General features: G+C 49.8%; 4 protein-coding genes across 6 annotated transcripts in view; 2 read left to right on the top strand and 2 right to left on the bottom strand.

The window, feature by feature from the left end:
* Window positions 1–145: 145 nt before the first annotated feature.
* HPDL (4-hydroxyphenylpyruvate dioxygenase like) lies at window positions 146–2,320 on the top strand. The gene is made up of 2 exons (XM_052666631.1): window positions 146–179; window positions 720–2,320. The coding sequence occupies exon 2, from the start codon at window positions 731–733 to the stop codon at window positions 1,892–1,894; it is 1,164 nt and encodes a 387-aa protein (XP_052522591.1). The 5' UTR covers window positions 146–179; window positions 720–730; the 3' UTR covers window positions 1,895–2,320.
* A 336-nt stretch (window positions 2,321–2,656) lies between these two features.
* Window positions 2,657–6,783, bottom strand: MUTYH (mutY DNA glycosylase). 3 transcript variants are annotated; one of them, XM_052666629.1, is made up of 16 exons: window positions 6,612–6,783; window positions 6,401–6,522; window positions 6,264–6,303; window positions 5,897–5,970; window positions 5,730–5,771; window positions 5,584–5,655; window positions 5,300–5,413; window positions 5,106–5,203; window positions 4,759–4,903; window positions 4,472–4,547; window positions 4,206–4,391; window positions 3,908–4,053; window positions 3,624–3,776; window positions 3,417–3,467; window positions 3,049–3,194; window positions 2,657–2,980 (listed from the first exon to the last, which is right to left on the bottom strand). In XM_052666629.1, the coding sequence occupies exons 1-15, from the start codon at window positions 6,715–6,717 to the stop codon at window positions 3,090–3,092; spliced, it is 1,530 nt and encodes a 509-aa protein (XP_052522589.1). In that variant the 5' UTR covers window positions 6,718–6,783; the 3' UTR covers window positions 2,657–2,980; window positions 3,049–3,089. The 3 variants fall into 3 exon arrangements, with proteins under 3 accessions (XP_052522589.1, XP_052522588.1, XP_052522590.1); XM_052666628.1 differs by having other exon boundaries at window positions 2,657–3,194; XM_052666630.1 differs by lacking the exon at window positions 5,584–5,655 and having other exon boundaries at window positions 2,657–3,194.
* Window positions 6,784–7,184: 401 nt separating this feature from the next.
* Window positions 7,185–12,079, top strand: TOE1 (target of EGR1, exonuclease). Its single transcript, XM_052666091.1, has 7 exons — window positions 7,185–7,327; window positions 7,404–7,444; window positions 7,571–7,667; window positions 7,747–7,905; window positions 8,216–8,475; window positions 9,761–9,932; window positions 11,066–12,079. Exons 1-7 carry the CDS (start codon window positions 7,217–7,219, stop codon window positions 11,819–11,821), a joined length of 1,596 nt encoding a protein of 531 aa, XP_052522051.1. The 5' UTR covers window positions 7,185–7,216; the 3' UTR covers window positions 11,822–12,079.
* Window positions 12,080–13,119: 1,040 nt separating this feature from the next.
* TESK2 (testis associated actin remodelling kinase 2) overlaps window positions 13,120–22,114 on the bottom strand; it is a 61,193-nt gene continuing 52,198 nt past the window's right edge. The window contains exons 9-10 of the mRNA XM_052666090.1: window positions 20,022–20,157; window positions 13,120–17,996 (exon numbers count right to left, since the gene is read on the bottom strand). Of these exons, the coding sequence (XP_052522050.1) occupies window positions 16,990–17,996; window positions 20,022–20,157 (1,143 nt within the window). The 3' untranslated portion in view covers window positions 13,120–16,989. The remainder of the gene's footprint in view (window positions 17,997–20,021; window positions 20,158–22,114) is intronic.

Genomic DNA, 22,114 nt, shown 5'->3' with positions numbered 1-22,114 from the left:
AGGACATCGAGAACGGGGCCGGAACGGGGCCCCAAACAAGGGCAGGGGGTAACGGGCTGCCGGGGCACCGCGGGGCCGGGGGGAGGTACAGCCGAGCGGTCCCGCCCGCCGCGCCGCTCCGCACCGCCCCCAGCGCTGCCCGGCCCGGCGTGCCCTGCGCTCGGCGTGCGCGGAGCCCGGTGAGCCGGGGAGAGGCGGTGGGAGCGGGGCGGGGGGCTCATCCCGGGGCTGCGGGCTGCCATCCCCGCAGCGCTCCCTGCCCGTCACCCCGCGTGGCTTTAGGACGAGGTCAGCACGGCCCCGTGCCGCTGCGGGGGCTCCGCGCTGGCCTCGGCGAGGGTTACTGCGGTCACCGCTGGCGGGCAGCGGGGCAGTGCGGGACCATTTCGGATGCAGAGCCGCCCCGTGCTCCCCAGTCTGCCCGCTGCATGCAGGATCGCCCATCCCTGTTGCAAAAATCACCTCGAGGACAGTACGGGAGCATGCTGGGCTGCACCCAAGGCTGAGGGTTGTGTTAAGGGACAGGGGAGCAAAGTGAGCCCCAAAGGGTCACGGGGATAGCAGTGTGCTCGGGCAGCCCATTGCAGCTGGAAAGCGTCTCAGAGACACTGATTTAAAACACGCGTTTGAGTGCACGCACTGGGGTCTGCGCAGAATGGGGACACAGCTCCTTCCCGCAGACAGCGAGCTCTCCCTTGACCTCACTGTCTCCCCTACAGGATGCCCGGCCATGGCCGCCTCGCTGAGCCGCCCGTGCTTCCTGTCCCTCCACGTGCCCTACGGGCAGGGCTGCGCACAGGACCTGGCTGCCGCTTTCCGCTTCCAGCCCGTGGCCGTGCGGGAGACACCGCGTGTGAGGCAGCTGGCGCTGCGCCGCGGCGCTGCCGTCTTCCTCCTCAACGAGCGCCTGGCGCCGGCCGGCATTTCCAACCGCGATTTCCTCTACGACGTGGACCCCCGTCCCACCCTGGGCACGGCCTCCAACGTCTGCCTGGAGGTGGATGATGTGCCGAGGCTGTGCGCGCAGCTGCAGAGCCGGGGTTGCACCCTGCCCGTGCCCCCCATTGAGGTGAGAGATGAGCGCGGCTCCGTCACCTACGGCGTGGTGAGCTCCGCCGTGGGCAACGTCAGCCACACGCTGCTGGACCGCTCCCGCTACCGGGGGCCCTTCCTGCCCGGCTTCCAGCCTATACAGGAAGCACCCCCTGGGGACGGCGTGGAGATCTCTCACTTCGACCACATCACCTACGTGTGCCCGCGGGGCGGCACGCAGGCTGCTCTAGAGTGGTACCAGCACTGCTTCGGCTTTCGGCACTTCTCGCTGAGCCCGCGGCAGCAGCCGGCGCGGGGCTTTGTGCTGGGTGGGCACGGGGCCGGCATGCTCCTCCGCGCCCTGCAGAGCTCCCAGGGTTCCGGCTGCAAGCTCGTCCTTGCCGAGTCGCTGTCTGAATCCGTCCCGAACCAGGTGGACACCTTCCTGGAGCAGCACGGCGGGGCAGGCATTCAGCACGTGGGTCTGCGCACGCCTGACATCGTGTCAACCACCAGAGCCCTGCAGAGGGCGGGCGTGCGGTTCTTCACCCCCCCTGCTGCCTATTACAGTCAGGGGGGCAAGGAGGAGGAGGTGCGGGGTGCCGGGCAGGATCCCTGCACGCTGGCAGAGCTGGGCATCCTGCTGGACACCGCCGTGCATGGGGACAACGGGCAGCTGGGCAGCAGTGCTGGTGTAAGCCCTGCGCAGAGTTACTTGATGCAGATCTTTACCCATCCCCTCTTCTCCGAGGAGACTTTCTTCCTGGAGCTCATAGAGCGACACGGAGCTCCTGGCTTTGGAGAAGGCAACATACGGGCGCTGTGGAAAGCTGTGCAGGTCTACATGGACCAGAGGAAGTAGAGGCCGGCAGCGTCCCTTCTCTCTGTCCCAACCCTGGGGCAGTACACTGCAGAAATACCAACTGATAGCCATGGCACAGCTCTGAGCAACATGGTCCAAGGCACTCGACCCAGACACACTCCAGTGCTGCAGCACCCTGCTCAGAGATAGGTTCTGGGAGCTCTGAGCAGCACCCAGGGGAAATGGAGAGGGGTTCCTCCCCCTTAACCAGAGGTGAAGGACCTTCTGCCTCAATTTCACTTCAATCTAATGAAAGTTGTGCCTGCAGCATACGGCTGAGGACACAGCTGGCACTGCCACAACCTCATTGTGGGGGACAAGGAGGACACTACAGACATGGCTGCTTACCAGCAGACATCATCCAAAGCACCACAGGGCAAGTGGCTGCTCCTTCATCACCTAAATTAAAGAATTAACCTGGAATAACTGGTGTGGGATTTTTTCTCCTCCTGCTTAAGATTTGCCAGGGTGAAGACAAACAGACCCTTTCCCTGCCACTGCCCAGGGTGGATCATCACCTAGGCTGGGGCCACCTACCCTTCAGAGCACCCCAAGGCTATAGGGCATCTCAGATAGCAGGGCTGGCACCTGCTGTTAGCACTGAGCCATATGCATGGGTGCAGTAACACAGAGACCACTGCATTGCTTTCCCAGTCCAGGCACAAGCAACCTGCTGGCCATCCTCATGTTCAACCACTGGCAGCCCCAGCTTAGTGCTGTGCTGCAATGGAGGCAGAGTCACTTCAAGAAAAAAGATAATAATTAAAAAAAAAGAGGCCCTTAGGAGATTTATTACAAAAAACATGGCTCACATTCAGCAAAAAGAAACATAAAAAGGGCTATGGGAATATGGATGTGAGGGTACAACAGCACCACAGTCACTGGCTGCTGGCCCATGCTCAGGCATGTGTGAATGATGGGAACGCGGCCACATCCTTCTTGCTTTCTTCTTGCTGGAGAAACCCCATGGCCAGGGCAGGGGAGTGAGCCCAGCTCTGGGTCGCATCCAGCATTGCACCGGCCCCTCGTACAGCACGTATCCACAGGTGCACTGGGGAAGGTGGTGATGTGCTGATGGCTGTGGGGCTGGAAGGAAGCACAGTGATCGCTACAGGGGCACGGGGAGACCTGCAGCTGCCCCACACAGGACTCACCACAGCACAGGACCTGCTGGTGTCAGCTGCCAAAGGTTTGATCACGGGGCGCTCTGTGCCCGGAGGAAGGCGCGCAGGGAGAGCTGAATCCCTGTGGGGGCGCTGCCTGCTGCCCCCAGCTTTGACTCCCGCTTCCGTTTGGAGGCCTGCAGGACAGATGCTGCGGCTGAGCCAAGCCGCAAAAGTGCCCAGGGACACCTCTGAGGCATCAACGGTGGGGGAAGGTGGGTCTAAAATTAGGGGAACCACGGACGGAGCTGGCCAGGCATATCTCCCTGCTCCAGGCTGGGGAGTTCCCAGCGCAGCCCCAAGTCCTTGTGCTCCAGCACAGCACAGGGCAGCCCTGCACACACTGCTGCGCGGCCCACCTTGGCACGGCCGTTCTGCACCCCACGCTGAGTCTCCCGCGCCTTCAGCACCTAAAGAAAGCATGAGAGTGCTCAGAAACAGATGGGACTCATCCCCAAGCTGGGACTGCCCAACAGCAGCTAGGGGGATGCCAGGGGCACACTCAGCACCTCATGAAGAGAATGGAACGTGGAATTCCATTCCATGAAATGGAATCCCCCTGGTACCTTCTTCATGGCAGTGGACACAGCCGAGGCACGGAATTCCTCCTCTGTCACCCAGCGGGATGGGGATGAGGCAGTATCCAGGACCACATCCCCATCCAGGCACAGAGAATAGACCACATATGTCTGGTGAATGTGAGAGAAGATGTGGACAACCTGTGAGGGGACAAGAATATGATAAGCAGCATGCAGGGAGGGCTTGAGACCAGAGACATCAGGGAACGGGGATCCTCCCTCTGTGTTGCATGCCCCATAGCACAGCACACAGTGCCTGGCCCCATGCTCACTTCTCCAACGAAGCACAAACTCTCTGTCTGCACAGGCTGCCTTGTCCATGCCTGCAGGTGGTCAGCCAGCACCTCCTTCTGCTGCTCCTCCTGCAGGCCCAGAGCCAGTGGGAAGCTAGGGAACTCCCAGAGCCCAGCCAGGAGCCCTGTGAGAGGGCAAAACAGAGTGTGAACTGGGGGTGCTGAGGCCCATCACAGCCCAGGAGGCTCTTTTCTGCACCCCAGGAGAAAATGCCAACCCACAACTCCATCCCAGCACCATTCACTGCCAGTGCCCTGCTCCCGCCTGGCCCTGTACCTGAGCTGGGTCTCTGCACAATGAGGTACTCAGGGGCCCCACGGTGGCCCCTCCGCTCCAGCACACACGTGGCTGTCCGCTCCACTCGTGGCTGCTTCTTTGCTGCTTTGCGGGGGAAGTTGGTGACCCCCAGACTGCTGTCCCACAGCTCGGCAGCAGGAAGGCACAACAGACAGTCCCCAGTCCCTGTAAACATCAATGCAACAGTCAAAGCACAGCCCAAATGCAAATGCAGAGCTGCCACAGCAACCAACCCAGGTGCTCACCACAGTCCTCAACATCAGGCACCAGGGTGGTCTTTCCAAACAGCTTCTGAGAGGCAGAGGCCAGATCCTTCTCTACCTGTATGGGACAACAGCATGTCCAACCCCATCTCCACATACAGTGACTCCCCAGGGCTGGCACAGGTAAGAATGCAGGACTCAGTATTCAGCCAGGTCTTGCTTGATGCTTCAGAGGAGGTGTGGGGAACCTTCTGTCACCCTTACAGGTACAGGTAGAGGCCTCTGCCACTCACAGACTGTCAAGGGATGGTTTTGGGGTCCATTCTTACCCTACGCCAGGCATGGCAGTGCTCCTTCACTGGGCACTCCCCACACAGTGGGGATTTGGGTGTGCATACAGTTGCCCCCAGCTCCATCAGAGCTTGGTTGAAGTCCCCCGGGCGGCTCCTATCCACCAGGGTATTGGCCATGTTCCTAGGAGAGATGACTGTGAGTGACGTGGGGTTCTGCGTGCAGGAACCCCGTGACTTCCTGAGCCCCTGACCCCCACACGAGTCCCTAACGCTCCTGCTCCTCCAGCATCCCCCCTTCAGCTCAGCTCCCCATGGCTCCTAAACGATCCTGCCCTCAGCCACCAACACACAACCTCAGCCGCCATCAGCACAGCTCTCCTCACCAGAGGCAGTCAATGACAGCCAGGCTGCTGGTGTCAGCACCGATGCACCGCAGGCGGCACAGCACGCGGATCACATTCCCATCCACGACACCGGTAGCCTGAAGTAGGAATAGGGATCAGCAAACTGCGAGGTGCAGGTAAGGGGCAGGGAGACAGCAATAACAGGAGTTACGTTCCCTCTGGACAGCTCTCACCTGTCCGAATGAAATGGAAGCAATGGCTCCCGCTGTGTATCGACCCACTCCTGGCAGCAGCCTCTGCAGGTCTTCAGCTGTCCTGGGCATGTGACCGGCCAGCTCCAACACCACCTGCAACAGGGCAGCCAACGTCAGCTGAGCAGACACAATCTGTACATGTGATAAGGAGGGTGCCCAGCCTCCACGGCCCTGTGCAACGAGCTCAGCTCCAGTAAGGCAGAGCAGGCATGAACCAGCAGCCACCCACGGGGCACAGATTGCTTAGGAAATGCCTTCAGCACCTTCTTTGCTGCCTCCTGCAGGCGCTTTCCTCGTGAGTAGTAGCCGAGTCCTGCCCACAGCTCATTCACCTCCTGCCTCATGAGATGCAGCATTAGGGGGATGCAGGGAGAGCAGTGAGGGCTGCACTCAGCACCACAGTGCTCACCTCCAGCGATGCTGCTGCCAGTGCTTGCAGTGTTGGCCACTTCTACAAGAGGGAAGTGACAAGTTCCGGATGAGGACAGCCAAGCACTGCAGATGGGAGTCTGCCACAGGCAGAGAGTAGAGCCTCCAAAGCAGGAGGTTTGGGGGGACTGCATGAGGAACAGTCACCTGCATCCAGCGGTTGTAGTAGTCAATCACCGTGGCCACTTGCGTCTGCTGAAGCATGATCTCAGACACCCACACTGCCAGGAGCACAGAGGGATCAGTGCAGAGGTGCCAACATCACTTCTCCCAGCATGTGCCCCAGTCACCATGGTGCTGATTCCAAGAACTGCAGCAGTACCCAACCCAGCAGCCCCCCTCCCCATCTACATCCCCAGAGGATCCCTCTCAGGCCCAAAGTTGCCTCTCAGACGCCACCAGGGGTCCAAGCAGCTGTTTACAGGAACAGCACTAAAGCCACAGCCTTCACTAGGCTACGTTGTACCCCGTGTCAGGCAGCAAAACATGGGATACTGCCACCCCCGTTCCTCACCTGCATACGCCCGCCTATCGGCATCCGGCTCAACTGCAGCCTGAAAGGGAACGAAGTGGACTGTGAGAGACAAGGGAACACAGCATTTGCTGCAAGGAGACCCGCATACAACATAAAATGGTTCACGCTGCCCTTACCAGCGCCCTCCAAGGAAGGTCCCGCCGGCTTTTGTCATACCAGGTGAGCAGGCGGCCACGTAGAGCATCGATCTCGACGGGGTCGCCGAAGAGATGCAGCGCATGTGGTCGAGCGGGAGCCCCTATCGGGAGAGCGGAACGGGGGTCGGGTCCCAGCTGGGGTCGCGGGGCTACCCAGGTCCGGCCCTACGCGTTCCCCGCCCTCCCGCACCTTCACGGAGCGACGCGCCCTTCCTGCTGCCTTCCCCAGCCGGGGCCGCGCTGCCGCTTCCCCGCCGCCTCAGCCCCCGGGCGGCCGCCGCTCGCAGGCGGCTCATGGCTGGGAGCCGCGGGACACACGCGCGCTTTTCCCGGGAAGATGTTTCCCTTCCCTTCCCGCGCCCCGCCCCGTCGCTTCTCGGGGACAAATCAGAGCGGGCGGCGCGGACCCGCCTTCCACTCTTGAGCCAATCGCAGCGCGGTGTGAGGGCAGCGCGTTCGCCCCTCCCTTCGGGCGAGCCCGGGAAAGGGCGGGTCCTGGCCGCGCAACGGAGCCAACCAGTTTTCCCCGCCCGTTCTCCCGCCAGTCACAGCGGCGGCGTCAAGGCCCCGGAGGAGCCGCCCTCGCTAAACGCCCGTTGGCTTAGAAATGGAAATTCCATCAGAAACCGGGCTTCGAGCAGCAGAAAAAACGTAATAAGCTACCAGATTTCGAGGCCGCCTCCGCAGGCCGTCAGTGCGGGGCTCGGGGCCGAGCGGGGTGCGCGGTGGAAGCGGGCGGGCGCGGGGCAGCCCGGTAAGGAAGGCCCCGGGGCGGCGCGTGGGGGAGCTGTGGCCATGGCGCGGGGACAGGTGCCGGTGGTGGACGTGCAGAGCGACAACTTCACCGAGCTGTGGCCCTCCATGGTGCTGGCGCTGCGCACCGCCACCTTCATCGCCGTGGACACGGTGAGATGGGCGCGGCGGGGGTTGCAGTAAGCGGCTGTGCGGCAGGGCCGCGCCGCTAAGCGTCGTTTTCCCGCAGGAGCTGAGCGGCCTGGGGACCAGGAAGGCGCTGCTGAGCCCGTGAGTGCCGCAGGTTGAGGGGCGGGTGGGGTGCCGGGTCCCCGCCCTCTGGTTGTCGTTGTGGAGAGCGCGGAGGGGAGTCGGTTCCGCGAACTCGGGACGCCTCAGCGGTTGTGTCTCCTGTAGGTGCATCGACGAGCGCTACAAAGCCGTCTGCAACGCCGCCCGGACGCGCTCAGTCCTGTCTCTCGGCGTCGCTTGCTTCAAACAACTCCCGGAGAAGGTAACGGCAGCTCCCCGGGGCTCAGCCCGGTCCCTGTCATCCCCGGCTCTGAGGGCCCGGTTCTGATCTTGTTCCGCAGTCCGAGAACACGTTCCTCTGCCAGATCTACAACCTGACGCTGCTCTGCACGGAGGATTACGTCGTCGAGCCGCAGTCGGTGCAGTTCCTGGTGCAGCACGGCTTTGACTTCAATAAGCAGTACTCCCAGGGGATCCCCTACCACAAGGGCAACGACAAGGTACAGAGTCACTCCCTCGTCCTGTTGTGAATTCGTGCTCCAGGGCTGATGCCCTCATTCATCGCAGCTTGCTCTATGAGCTGCGCTCCCCTGCAGCCTCCGGCTCCCAGCTGCTGCGTGGGAACAGGAGTGCAGCACAGCCCTTTCTCCTCCCTGTTGTTTTTCATCACTTGTTGCAGCTGCTTCTCCAACTACGTGCGCATTTCCTTGGTCAGAGCACAGCATGGTGTTCTGCTGTAACAAGCTCTGACTTGCCGTTGCACCAGAAGTCCTCAGTGTGTTAAGACTTGATGACTGATTCTTCTTTTAGGGCAATGAGAGCCAGATCCAGAGCGTTCGGACTTTTTTCCTGGAACTCATACGAGCAAAGAAGCCTCTCATCCTCCATAACGGCCTGATTGATCTCGTCTTCTTGTACCAGTGCTTCTATGCTCATCTCCCAGACAGTCTTTGCACCTTCACCTCTGATCTCTCAGAAATGTTCCCAGCAGGAATATATGACACTAAATATGCTTCAGAGTTTGAGACCCGCTTTGTTGCATCCTACTTGGAATACGCTTACAAGAAATGGTGAGTGGCACACTGCTATTTAAAGCTCTGGGACAAAAAGACAAGAGAGTCAGTTTGGTTTCTCTTTCCAGACACAGGACGTAGGTCTTTGTATTGTTCCAGTGCTGAAAAAGGTGTTTATTGCCTCCCAGTTCTAGGCTGGGTAGGTAAGGGTGCATCTTGTAATTTGCTCTGTACAGAGGGCAGCAGCAGAAAGATTTGTCTTCTGCTGGCAGCAGTTTAACGTCATTTAACTGAAAATTGATTCACTGCATGGTTATGGTCCAGCACTGCCACAGGGATACAAGCAGGAATACGTGCTGGCTAGAGAGCAGGGCTGTACCTGCAGAATCTGCCAGCTGTGACAGCTTTGCAAGGGATGATGCAGTTGAAGAATGGGTGCACATCCAGATGCTGACCAGCTCCGCACATATGACCCTTGCTTGCCCAGCAGTAACTCCCAGCTGAAGGTTGTGCTCTTGTTCCTCGGCCTCCTGTCTCGCTTCCTGTCCTCAGCACCTCGAGGGTGTCTTTCAGCAGCTGTGTCAGTCTGGCTTCTGATTCTGCTCTTGCTGCACAATCTAAACAAGACCCAGGCAGTGATACGGCCACCTGAATCTATTAAGCCAAAGTCACACTCTGTGCAGAAATGGTATTTTTAGTGACAGTTTTACATCAGTAAATTCTATTTTGATATGCCTGAAAATGTTCAAGATGGCTGGCTGTTCTCAGGCACGAGAATATTTTATTCTGACAGGATGAGGATACTTTTAACTGACCTCCTAAGGTTTGAACCCACAGTTCTAGTTATGTTGTCTTCTGAAGCAGTTGGGACAAAACAGTTCTTGCTTCTTCTTGAGATAGAAAGCATTTCTTTGTTGTCTGCATTGCCCAGGTTTGCTCTGTCTGGGTGGTGGTTGCTAGGTACACAATGACAGCTCACCTCAGGCATTTCCTCTTTGTCCAGTAGTATTATCAGAACTAACACACATCTTAGCTTGGTGTTAAATATGAAGGGCACTGCGTGTCTCTTTCTTCCATAACATCACAAAACACACTGCTGTCTCTGCCTATATTTAGGCATACAAGAAACCAACACTTAAATCAGCATAAAAACAATTGCTTCTTAAAGTTCTATTCCCTGCACCGTCTTTGCAGCAGGCTGTTAAACTGAAGCTAAACTGAAGCTCAAGAAAAGAAACGAGAGGAGCTGAGAGTTGGCTCAAAGCAGCATGTTTGTACCAGCTCTGTGCTGGGTGCTTTTGGCGAATTAACCACAGTAACTGCATCCTCTTGTGTGTTCCAGCAAGCGAGAGAACAGCAAGCTGAAGGACTCCAGCAGCCAGCACATCTCTGTGGAGTTCTGCAACTACCCTGCCAACATGTCACGCTACATCGACTATCGCCACTGCTCTCTGGAAGAAGCAAGCCACAGCGAGGGAGAGGCAAATAAGGTGCCTGTATGTGAGAAATTCTCGGTAAGTAACATGAATCCCTGCTTCCTACCTGGCCCCACAGCAAAAGCCACACATGGGCAGAGCAGGAAGTAGAAGGAAGGAACCTCCCAGGTGCTATTTGTTTGCTTCACAATACAGGGAAGACTTTCAAGCTTCAGGTGACTTTGAAACTGAAAAGGCAACAACATGCTCTGCTCTGAGGTAGCACATTTCACAGTTTGCATTTGAGGCCAAGGTTCAGAGAACAGATAATATAGCCCTAAAAGAGAACTAGTGTGTATTAACAATATACATTGCTGTCTTGGCTAGGCTCTTTTATTGCTTTCTTGGAAGGGCTTTAAGTTCTAAGCGTCCTTGGTTTGTCTTCTAAGCCAAGAAGTGCTTCCTCTTTCCTCCCCCGTAGCTCGATTAGATGTAGAAAATATTACCTGTCTGCAGCTCCTGGAATCGTAGTGTGGTGTGATCCACAGCATCTCAAGTTCTGGCACTTCTACAGAGGTTATCAAGGAGCCCACCTGATCCCAGCTGGTTTCACATGCTTCAGGGGAAAAAGGAGTTCTTCTAGATGATGCTGCACATTATTTTCACAGAACCACATCCGTTAGGAAAACATCAGGAACTTTCTCAGCAAACCACCAACTCAGAGTTACTCAGAGCCTTGGTTGGTGACTTTTGAGTATGACCAAGGACAATGATTGCAAAATCCCCTCGGGCCCCGATTCCAGTGGTTGACCACTCATTGTGAAAAATACCCTCTTGGATGTTTAGTCAGAATTTCCCATTAACATTTCACCTGCGCTCTTCTCAAAAAGTGTTTGGCTCCATTTTTTTCCATAACCTCTGCTGTAGGTAGCTGGAGTCCAGCTATTAGCTCTGCCCCGTGCCTTTAGGCTCATCTGTTCCAGGTGGGAACGAACCCAAAGACTTCCTTAGCCTTGCACTGCATGCCCTATATTTTGTCAGCTCTCTTCTGCACCCAGTGCAGTTTGTCAATGCCTTTCCTGTGGTCTGGTGCCATAAGTGGACACAGTGCTCCAGTTACAGCCTCACACAAGCCCTCAGTTGAGGGCAATAATTAACCCTGCTCCGAGTTGCAGTGATAGGCTGCTCTAACTGGGAGGCTCATGGTTACAGACTTCTCTTTTTCTCCCTAGGCCTATGGCTGGTGTCCAAATGGAGTGAAGTGTCCACAGTCTCATAACATTGACCTCATAATTGATGAGGATGATAAGCTTTGTGAGAAAGTGAAGAAACGGAAACACAGGCGGAAGCGTCGGAAAAATGCAGAAGAACCTGAAAAGACATTAGAACAGGAAAGCTCAGGGAAAGAAATGGAGCTAATTCAGAATGGGGAAGAGGAACCACCACGAAAACAGAGCTGCTATGACACTGATGGCAGGCCACGAGAGGAGGAAAACTCCGCTGCTATGGAACCAGAGGGCAGCTCAGACACCAGTACACATGGTGGAAGGCAGGAAGAGGATCTGAGGAGCACTGAAGAAACTGCTGCTGTGAGCCCTTCTGCCAAGGGAAATGCCCATGACGGTGACCAAGTGGAAGGGAAGTCAGAGGTCCTTGCTGGAATGGTCTCCACCAATCACCCAGACATCCCTGAGACTGAAGCAGCATGTGCTGCCAGAAAGCAAAATGCATCCCAGGGGCCATGTTCACAAGTGGGAACCCACCGAGCTGGCTTTGATGCCTTCATGACTGGCTATATCATGGCTTATGTGTGGATGCTTAAGAAACGAAAAAGCACAGGCACTGATGCAGAGCCATGGTGTCCAGACTGTCATAACAAGCTGTACCTCAGTGGGAAATCAGTGCCACTGCAGATAGTGAAAAGCTCGTTTTCTAAGTCTTCCACAGCTCACAACCAGAAGATGAAGTTGGTCTGGGCCACTGGATAGAGCTATGAGACTCCTCACTGAACTGGGTGTTCTTCCCCTACAGTTATTAAAGGGGAACAAGTTTCTTGTCCTCCATTTTAAGCTCTGACTAATTAAATTGCTCTCAGTTGGAGTTCCTTCTGGTGTTTCTTAGCTGGACTGAAAGCAGGGGTAATGTTGGAGGGGGGAAACGTGCACTTCTCCAACTGCATGCAGGGCAGCAAGTTCTGTTGAGTGCTCTAACCTGACAGTGTTTTGAAATAAAAAACAAAAAACAGACCAGGTTTGTATTTCTAGAAAGACCACATAATAGCTGCTTTAGCATGGGTGTCTCTTCTTGAAGGTGATGAATAGGGTAATTCTTTGATTAAACACAAGAGGAGACAGAGGCCACATCCTCCTCCTCCTTGTGTCTTTATCCTTACCATATGCAGAGCCTTACTACCTGCTGCCACTTACCCTAGTGGTTTAAGAGGGACAGATCTTTTCCAAAATGAAAAAGGTCAAACCTGCCTTACAGAAACATGCTCATCAGAAGCAGGCTGTTCCTTCAGCATACACTATGATTAACGTTCAATCAAGTGTCAGTCTCTCAATCATTGCTGGTAGGGAAATTCCTTATGACTCTAATTACTTCCTGTCTTTCTAAAGAACTTGAAGGGGGACAAAAGACAAAAGGGGTCTTTTGTTTGTTTTAAAAAAAGGCACTGAACATATCCCTCCTTGGGAGAGTTGTCCTGCCTTATAGTTGTACTTCACCTTAATTTTGGTTACAACTTAAGCCTCTGTTCTTGTAGTTAAAAAAGGAGAAAGAGATGCTGGGCTGGCAGATTCTAGTGAAGGGTAACTGCATGCAGAACCAAGCTATAGCAGGTCTGTAAACTTCTAAATAAGGGAGCATCAATGGGACTTGCAGCCAGGTGTGGTTCTTTTAAATCCTGGTGCATTGCTTCCTGTGCTTCCTGAAGCTATTTTGCGGAGCTAGAACACAGCAGTCACAATGGCAAGCTCCCTGCAGGCTGAGTGCTATCAAAAGCATCTTGCCTTGTTTGTCACAAGTTATGCCTGCTCTTCTGAATGCTGTAAGGCAGAGCAGAAAAAAAGGCATTGAGTCATGAATTGAACAGCCTAGCATTTCAATAAGATGCAGGGGAGAAATAAGACCAAATAAGGGTGGCAGTTTTCCTTATAATAACTCAGCACCAAGTAATAAAGGTATGATCTCGAGACAGGCGTTAATATCATCCATAGCTCAAGTGTGTGTTTTAATCAGCTTTTTTTTAACCCAAAGTTGTCATCTTAATCACAAGACTCAACCCTTGATTTTAATTTTATTTTGAAAGCAAGTTGGGAAAGTTTACAAAACCTGACCAAGAAAAAATTATGAAAATATTTAACTGGATTCATCTTTGGTTACTTCTTATTGCAGTTCCAATAAAACATACACCATTTCTACAGCTCAAAAAAAGTCCAAAGGTCAATCAACATAAAAACAAGACGTGCTTTCTTTACATATTCATAAATATCCACAATATTAGAAAAACTGTTTTGCAAAGATTTTTCTTTTCTGGCAGTGTTAACTTACTATTATACACAGGCTACAAACTTCCTCCTAAGCCTTTAATTACAAGTTGAGCTATTTACAGTCTGCAAAATATTAAGACGTAAAACTCCTTCATAAATATGAAAATAGATCATCTTGCAAAGATCTTTAAACTTACTTAATCAAATATCTGGCTGCCCCTCCTCCCAAAAAAAGGGTTATTTGTTTTGCATAGAAATGTAGTGACATGCAATATAAACAATAGCATTAAGTGCAAACAGGAATTATTCAAGTGTCTTTAGTTGTACTGGCAAAAAATACCAATGTTCTGTTACACAACACATTGATGCTTTTCCAGCAAGTGTAAGTCTACTAAAGCCCCTTGTCTGCACTGCTTTTGAGGGGCAGCAATTCACATGCATTCTCTTAGTTGCATTTTATCAACCTGCAACCACAACAAAAATAGCTTATAACAGACATTTCAATGAACTCAACACAGAAAGATTTAAAGTGAATTAAAAACATCTTTGATCTCTTTAGGGAACCTAGCAACGTGTAGAAAGTCTTTTAAAAGAGCAATTGCTCCTCCAAGAAAGTCAAAAACCATGATAAAATCCAGTCACAAGAAAAAACTTTGTCACATCACTATAAAAACAAGGAGTTTGCTGACTGCATGTTCAGATTCACGTTCATCAGTAGCCGTCAGAAAATGGCCCCCACTAGAAAAGTGCCCTCAGATGGGCAGAAAACCTAGGAGTATTTGCTAGGTGCAACCTAGATTCAGCTTTGCACAACCAAAGGGATAAGACAGTGTGTGCCAACTGCATCCAAACCCTTGGAAACGCAGGGTTTCAGCAAGCACTTAGCTATTTTAAGACAGCCTTTTACTCCAGTTCACATGCACGTCATCCTTTTTCCCCGCGCGGACCAAGAATGCAGGAAAGGCCTGAGTTGTTATTCCTTGGTATTTCCCTTCCCAACATCTCCATCTCAGAACAACGAGCTAGCAGAGTTGATAGATGTGCCCCGTGCACGTCAGCTGGCTGTGCAAAGAGTAGGCATTTCAGAAAATAAAATGTTAACCATGCTGCTTCGTAAAAGCCACTGAGGGTAGGGAAACATTTAAGAGCCAGTGGTGTGAGAGAACACTCGAGGTCACTGTGATGGGTTCTTAGAGATATCCCATACCAGACTACACAGATTTTGCAGTCTGTCAGAGAGGCTACAGGCTTCATGAGGTGTCAGTGCTGACAAGCAGGGTAACACAAGCCACACAGAGCAGCCAGAGGCACACACCTATGCTGCTGAGGCTGCGGGACAGCTTCCTTGCAGCCTGGTGATCCAAAATAAACTATTCCTTATTATTGCTTGTTTGTCTGAAGTCACACACATAAATGCATCTTGTGACAACAGAAGCTGGTGCTGATGATTTCTCTCCTGAAAGATTACAGTTTGATAAAAGAAAAAAAAAATATATATATATATGAGGGGTTGGGAAAAAAAAAAGCAGGCACCAGACAGGCAGGCAGTGGAGTTCTGTTGACTGGTTCCCTGTCCTCAAAGGAATTGACACAATGCAGTGCCAGCCCTTCCAGCTGCTCAGCACACTGCAGACACCAGCACAGAAAACAGGACACCCAACACAAGCTACTCTACAGATCAGCACCTTTGACGGGCAGAGAGGTGTGGGCCAAAAGGGGCAATCTTGTCAGGATGGGCATTTTTCAAACTAATAACTCTGTAACACAGCATGAACTGTGCAAAGAAGTCAAAGATACTGTGTTTCTCATTTAATTACCTGCAGCCATTGCAAAGAGATAACTGCTGCTTGGGCTGAGACGTATTTCACAAGACAAAGTCACAGTTACAGCAGAACAGTTACCTACACCTCTGAAAAGCTGAGTAACTCAGCCAAGAAAACAAACACACACAGAAAAACATAAGCTTTCTCCTTCATCTTTTCCTTGAGATGGGAGAAGAGGAAGAAAACCTTGCTTTCATCAGGGAGTACCAGCTTACATTTTCCATCCTTGCACAAGAGCAGAAATAACAGACTACCTGGATGAAATCCTGGACTCCAAATCCCCCACAGCTACTGCATCACCTGCTCAGTGAGCACGCAATGCATACCTCAGATAGGAATGATAATATAGGCTAAAAATACAAAATCAAACAAAAAAAAACCACGTAACTGTGTACAACAACAGTAGAAAGGGCAGGATTGTTGCACAAATATCACCACAGAACAAGAATCCCCTACATCACATCCCAGACTGGGGATCTCTGATGCTGGTTCCAGCAAGCAGCTTTAAAGCAGATGCTGCTGCTTCTTTTACATCTATCTGTTGGTAGAATGAAGAAAAATATTAAAAAAAAACCCTATTCAGGAGTGACAGGAGAAACCAAAGAAGATAACAGCTTCTTTCTGTAGAACTAAAAAAAAAGAGGATAAGTTACTCTTCTTCAGTTTGACAACTCAAAAGCCCATCTGTGAATTTCTATCTATCCTTACCCAAACGCTCTCATGTTGCTGCAACACTGCTGGTGGCTTCTCTGGAACAGGGGATTCTTGTCCCCCATCCAACAGTCTGCTTTTTCACAAGTCATTACTACTACACTAGTGCAGTGGCACCAATGAGATGGATGTCCTGCTAGAGAGGGGTCTGAACGCAACCTTCCCACCACAGTGATAGCTGTTCATCTAGAATTTATATTTAACTATTCTGCAGAAATAGATTATGGTACCTTAAAAGAGGAGAGCCCAAAAGCTTAGTACAACTGGCAGTTCCTCAAAAGGGCCAGAAATGACAGTGCCTGGAATCTGGCTCCATTTTTGCTCCCTGGGCAAATCTTCCTCCCACATCTGGGTCGAGGTACATTAAGAGCTGTGCAAGAAAGAAAGTGGTGCTCACTGCATCTTGCTTCCCCATACTAATGTGTTACACATCACTAACCAATCCCAGGGCAAAATGAAACACCAGGGCACAGATTCCTCTTGTTAACTGGAAAGTACTTATCATGTGACCCCACCCACAGACTGCAACCAACATGAGGGGTTTTGTTTTTGCTGCTTTTGAAAGAAGAGCTTGTTTAATGCTGTAACAGCATTCACAGCAGCTCTGGGACAAGAAAGCATTGCTATCTGCTTAACGCAGCTCTGGAAGACCTGTGCCCATTTCTGGAACAGAGGCTCTGATTCACATACACTGCTTGCAGAATGCTAATGCAAAATCTGCAGCAGTTCAGAGCAGCTGGTCAGTCAGAGGAAGAGGGAAAACCTGCGCGTCGCTCTTTCCACTCAACGTGAACTTAAGGCCTCAAAAGGCTCCATGCTGGAATCCAAGTCAAACTGTTTGTGTGGTGCCTACTTCTGGATACTACCTCTATAAAGTATGGGGCTCACATGGAAATTCTGGCTGGAGTAGTTTCCCCTCCTAAAGCAAATCAAGGGAGGAAATAAGCATAGCTTGAAAATACTTAAATCATTAGTCTCTTCAGATGCTGTCCACAGCTACCTGTTTGACAGCCCATTTTCACCATCTGCTGGATCTCTTTTGAGCACAAAATGCAGCGCTACTGAAGAGCAGAGTTTAAGTGACTGGGAACAACGGCTCCCTTGAGGATGTGCTCCGTTTGAGCCCTCTCTTCATATGTCACAAGTTGGCTGTGTGCTGCCACTTGCTGAGATGTTGGAGGACGTCTGAGACAACAGGGCAGTGCTGTCCCCATCGTGCTCCCTGAATGGCCGTGCATCTGTCCTCAGCTCCGTGGAAGGATGGATGCTGAACAGAGGCTTTGTAGACTCCAGCAGTGTATTTTTCAGCAGGTTGTCTTCCACCTCCATCTCTTCAGAAGGGAGACAACCGGCAAACACCTGTGAGGAGTTTTCCTCAGAGTTCAATGAATTCTCAACTAGGAGCCCTTTGTAAGATAATGGCTCAGACTGGGCCAGCACTAATGGTTGATTACGTGCTGGATTCTCACATGTCTTCTCAGAGTAAAATCCATTTTCCTCCTGGGACACCGGCCCATCCGAACAGTCCATATCTTCCTCTTGTCCTGGTACAGAAAGAAATTCTGGCCTGTGAGGCTTGGCTTGAAACGGGGGAATCTCTGACACACCATATTTACTGCTACTCAGAAGCTTTTGCCGAACCTCTGCACTTAGCTGGGCTGGATCACATCTACTGATGGTTGAAGACAGTCCACTAAACAGGCCATATTCTTTGTGTGCCAATTCAGGAGAGACTGGAAGTGATCTGCATCTCCTCCCAGGAAGGAGGGAAAATTCCTGCCAGTCTGTGCTATATGCCTGCCGGAATTGGGACTGGCTGGCTTTCAGGCAACCACCTGTCTCTGGAGAATGCAAGTCAAACACAAGAGAGATCACGGACTTGCTTGGCATGTCAAAGAATTTTATCTTTCCACCCTTGAGGTCCTCCCGGGCACTGAAGGGATTAACTTTCCGGCCCAGTCCTTTGTTTGGTGTGTAGTAGGGGTCCTGCACATTGATCTTCCTGGAAGGCTTGCGAGAGAAGATATCTGACTGGCTACGTGACAACCAGATATTGCGACGTGGACGGGGTGACTTGGGTGGAATCTTATCGTCCAGGGAACTCAAACGCTTTACTCCTGGTCCTTTTTCAATTGACCCTGAGTGGAAGAAAAGAAATACCCTTAGCTTAAAGGAGCTGTATGCCTGAACGTTTGCTCACTCACAAGAGTCTTCATAATGCAAAGAAAAAGGCACATTTCTGAGTTTCCAAAGTACCCACAAACACTTTTGCTGGTTACATACAAGTTCCTGCACGCACACAAGGTCACGCTACTCTTCTTGCTGGTGCAGTATTGACTTCAAACTAGGAGATCAGCAGCCCTGTCCACAGCATCTTTTACATGCAAAGGCAGTCAAAACTGTATTTTAAATATTCTCTCCTCTTTACTCATACCTCAGAGTAATTAAAAGTCATCTTGAAGAACTGTGCAAATGCAAACACAGTCAGTGTCATCTCAGTTCCATAGGCAGTGAAACTGTACTGCTTCTGTATTATTTTATCTTCAAATTTGCTACTCATATTATGGGGGATGTTGATTTGGTAAGACAATATTGTCTTCAGAAAAATAAAAAGGGAAAGGAAAGGAAATTATAAAAAATCTGATAGGAAGGAAGAAATTTTTGCACTCTTCTATGTATTTTTGGGCTCCTTCAAACCTCCTCATTGCTGTTATTCTGACACAGTAGAAAGAACAGAGTGATCTTGGAGAACGATTTGCATGCTTTTACATTTACCATCCTGGCTTCCAGCAGAGGTTGCCCAAGATCTGTTGATGATGCTGACCATAGAAGAGAGCAAGTACAAAAGGAATGGTAAGCACATTTTCACCCTGAATGAAGACTTTAATAATTCCATTCTAGCCTTGGTTATGTTGTCAAGTACAGAATCTAAGGATATAGATCTTTAACTCTATTGAGTAGGAGTTTAATTTTATGTTTGTTTGGTTGCTGTGTTTTTTTTTTTTTTTTTTTTTTTTTTTTTTTTAAGTGTGCATATTTATTTGAATGCATAAACATACACAAATAAATGAAAACAAAAGCTTTATCACTAGAATAGGATAGGAAAATCATAGTTCTTTAGGAAAAAAAAATGCTAACTTCTTGAGTGTTTGGAACACGTAGCTGCCACCAGCTCTCAAGGTGCCTCTGAAAAGCTGTGGTAGAGCAAGAACAAGAGAGAATATCAGGAAACAATCTCGTGACAGTTTTCAGAACAAGGACATATGGATTTCTTCTCTTCCCTTTAAATATTACCATAGGTCACACTGCGTGTGCCTTGAAGTTAAGTTGAAGAACTGTACATAGCACTTCTCCAGAAAGATGCAAAATTAAGATGTGCTCTAGAGAAAGAATGCCAGGAAATTGAAAGAGCATTTTTCCTTTGTAACTTATGTCTCTCAGATGCCTCCCACATAGGATAGAATTATCACAGTTATGTGCTCCATGAGATTTCACATACAAAGGTTATTTTAATATATATACAGTTTATACACACACACACAAAATACACACATACATATTTTTACTATACTTTAAGTTGCCAACACCAAAATCTGCTAATATAGAAGAAATCTAAGTCAGAACATCTACCACAAGAATTGCTTGCAGTTTGCTCCCCACACCAGGTGGCACTAGACAGCTTTAGAGAAAGCCCTTGGAGGCCAGCATTCCCAAGAAAATTGGCTTCCCCAGCCATAAAGTACTTTGTAATACTCTTGCATCTTCTCTGCTCTTCTTCCTGCAGAAATCTAAGTAGCTCCCAAGCATTACATGTATATCAAAGAAACTGCATATATATGCACTAAGAGTAGCAGGGATAAAGCAAAATTTATGAATTTTACTGTACTTTCAGCAACTTAAGTTCCCAAATGAACCCGTTTCCCTCCCAGAGCTTGTGGGCACAGCTTTTTGATGAATCTTAAGAAACAGCTGCTCTTTCCCAAAGGACACTCCTCAGTGCACAGTGTGCACCACTGTTCCAGAATCATTTTCAGACTTTGGGTAAAACAATTCACAACATGTACATAATGCCACACATCTGAAATCATAGTCCTCAAAATACAAAACGCTGCACTCTTTTGCTATTAGCCTGCAGCAATCTTTGTGCAAATGCAGACATTTACCTTTGGGTTTTCTTTCGTTGCTGTCAAGATTCAAAAACTTTCTGTCTCTCTCAGAGTCCTCGTTTCTCAGGCGGTTTAAAATCTCCTCCAGTGTTTTGACAATATCAGCAAATGAAGGACGCAACTTCGGATCCATCTGTGAACGCACAGAAATCAGATTGTTTATGTGGGCTCATCCATGCTATTCTATCTATGGAGTTGACAAGGAGAAGAATAACTTGAAGGAACTGGGGAAATTCAAGACTGTTTTTAGGAGTGTGCTGTCATTTCAAAAACCCACTAAATAAAGCAAGAGGAAAAGCAGTGCTCTGTTCTAGTCCATGTCTATTACACTTCTCACAGAACTATCAAGATGAAAACTTTCTATCATTCTATGATGGAGACAGTTGAAAAAGAAAAGGTGGCAACCTGTTAGATTCAGGGCTTATGAGAGGGGTTTTGTTTGTTTTCCCATGTATTATATATTTACTTATTTTAGATGGTTAAATACAGTAGGTAGCACTGTCTAATTCAGCCGTTGAGAGTTAACCTCATTACACTATTAAAGAGATTCCACTTGACCTGATTCTTGCCTCCAGCCCACTAAAGGCTTTTTCAGAGTGGACAAGCTCAGACATCACTGCTAGTCAAGGAAACAGTGATGCTTTGTAAGCGAGAAACCCCAGAAGCCTCCCTAATACTACCTTGCAGGTCCCTATGAGATGGATCTTTCTGAAAAGAACTGGTATGACTGGCAATGACAGAAGACCTTCTAGTAACATGGGGTGAAGGGCTGAAAATTTACAGATACATTGATAAGCAAAACAGCAACAACAAAAATCACACTCGCTTTGAGGAACTCAAAAATAGAAATGAAGTTGTCCTAATGCAGCAGATGGAAATGCCTGGCATAAAAAACCATCATTTCCTGCTTTCCCAGTTTCACTGAAGAGGTAGGGCAAGAGAAAACACTAAAGCATATATTCTTTACTCTGACAAATGTAGATTTGTCTGATCTTTGGAAAGATTAGATAGTCACTGCAAGCTGCAGAAAGAAAGAACAGGTCTCTATTTTAACAGTGCGAGGGAAGATCCGAACAGCAGCAGCAATGGAAAAGTGACTCAAAGCAAATTTGCCTTTTCCATTCCAAGCACTCAGCTGCTGATCAAATGGCCTAGAAGGTTCTTCCTCACGGCTGCAGTTCTCCAGAGCTTAGCTCATGCTGGTAAGCTTTCTGCATGTTCTTGCAGGATTCATGCAAGTAGGCTTACAGTTGCTGGAGGAGCCATAAGTTTCAGACTTGCTTGCATATTCTTCTTCTAAAAAACACTCTTTATCAGCAAATTAAAGAACTCCAAAGAACTCTAAAGTTCTAAAGAACTCACTACTCACACACATCTATTTTCACTGGTTTTCCTAGGTTGCCCTAAAATGTGTTTCCTTGCTCCAAGACTTTCCACATTAGCTCAGCTTATCAGGTTACACTAATTGTTCACCTAGTAAATAATGAAAATCTATATAAATATCTTTATCTAAGAGCAAATTATCACACAGATCACCTGTTACTGGAACACAACATGCTTCAGAAAATATAAGATGTAAGCCTTATTTATTTGCCACCTTTTCCTTCCTCTAGGCAAGTGGAAAGTGAGTTACAGTATGTCCCACACTGAAATTAGCATACTAATGTCTTGATCACAAGACTGTCATTTCCAGGGCAAGGGACATTTATTAAGAAGCAGATAGCATTGGATGATAATCAGTAGGAGAAAGTCCCTTTTCTCATGAGAACGTAAGACTCATTCCTCTTTTCTCCATTAGTACAGTTGCACTCTGGATTTCATTTGTGGTGGAAAACTGCTTTGGATTGTGTGTTGGATGCTGTAAGATTTCTGGAGAATACAATTGGGAGTTCAGATTTCCACAATTAAACTCTACTTCTACCTAAGCCCTTTACTGCTTACATAGTCACAACACTTTAGAAACATGAGTCAGGCATCCCACTGTCCTGGTGAAACAAGCTCCACTGTACTAAGGAGAAATTAGAGGGGTGAAGCAATTGGTTCAGAGCAAGTTCCACGAACGTGTTCAACATTAATTTATGCTCTTCCAC

This window comes from Tympanuchus pallidicinctus, unplaced genomic scaffold (genome assembly GCF_026119805.1).
Source record: "Tympanuchus pallidicinctus isolate F22 unplaced genomic scaffold, pur_lepc_1.0 scaffold7, whole genome shotgun sequence".
NCBI classification, from domain to species: domain Eukaryota; kingdom Metazoa; phylum Chordata; class Aves; order Galliformes; family Phasianidae; genus Tympanuchus; species Tympanuchus pallidicinctus.
The sequence above is the reverse complement of the archived record's forward strand: the minus strand, read 5'-3'. Positions and strand labels throughout refer to the sequence as shown.

Coding starts and splice junctions, on each gene's coding strand:
- HPDL (XM_052666631.1), top strand. CDS start 731: ATGGCCGCCTCGCTGAGCCGCCCGTGCTTCCTGTCCCTCCACGTGCCC.
- MUTYH (XM_052666628.1), bottom strand. CDS start 6,717: ATGAGCCGCCTGCGAGCGGCGGCCGCCCGGGGGCTGAGGCGGCGGGGA. Junction 5,772..5,896: donor ACTACAACCGCTGGATGCAG/GTGACTGTTCCT, acceptor TCCCTCTTGTAG/AAGTGGCCAACACTGCAAGC. Junction 3,195..3,416: donor TGCAGAACGGCCGTGCCAAG/GTGGGCCGCGCA, acceptor TCTGTCCTGCAG/GCCTCCAAACGGAAGCGGGA.
- TOE1 (XM_052666091.1), top strand. CDS start 7,217: ATGGCGCGGGGACAGGTGCCGGTGGTGGACGTGCAGAGCGACAACTTC. Junction 7,328..7,403: donor CCTTCATCGCCGTGGACACG/GTGAGATGGGCG, acceptor GTTTTCCCGCAG/GAGCTGAGCGGCCTGGGGAC. Junction 7,668..7,746: donor TCAAACAACTCCCGGAGAAG/GTAACGGCAGCT, acceptor CTTGTTCCGCAG/TCCGAGAACACGTTCCTCTG.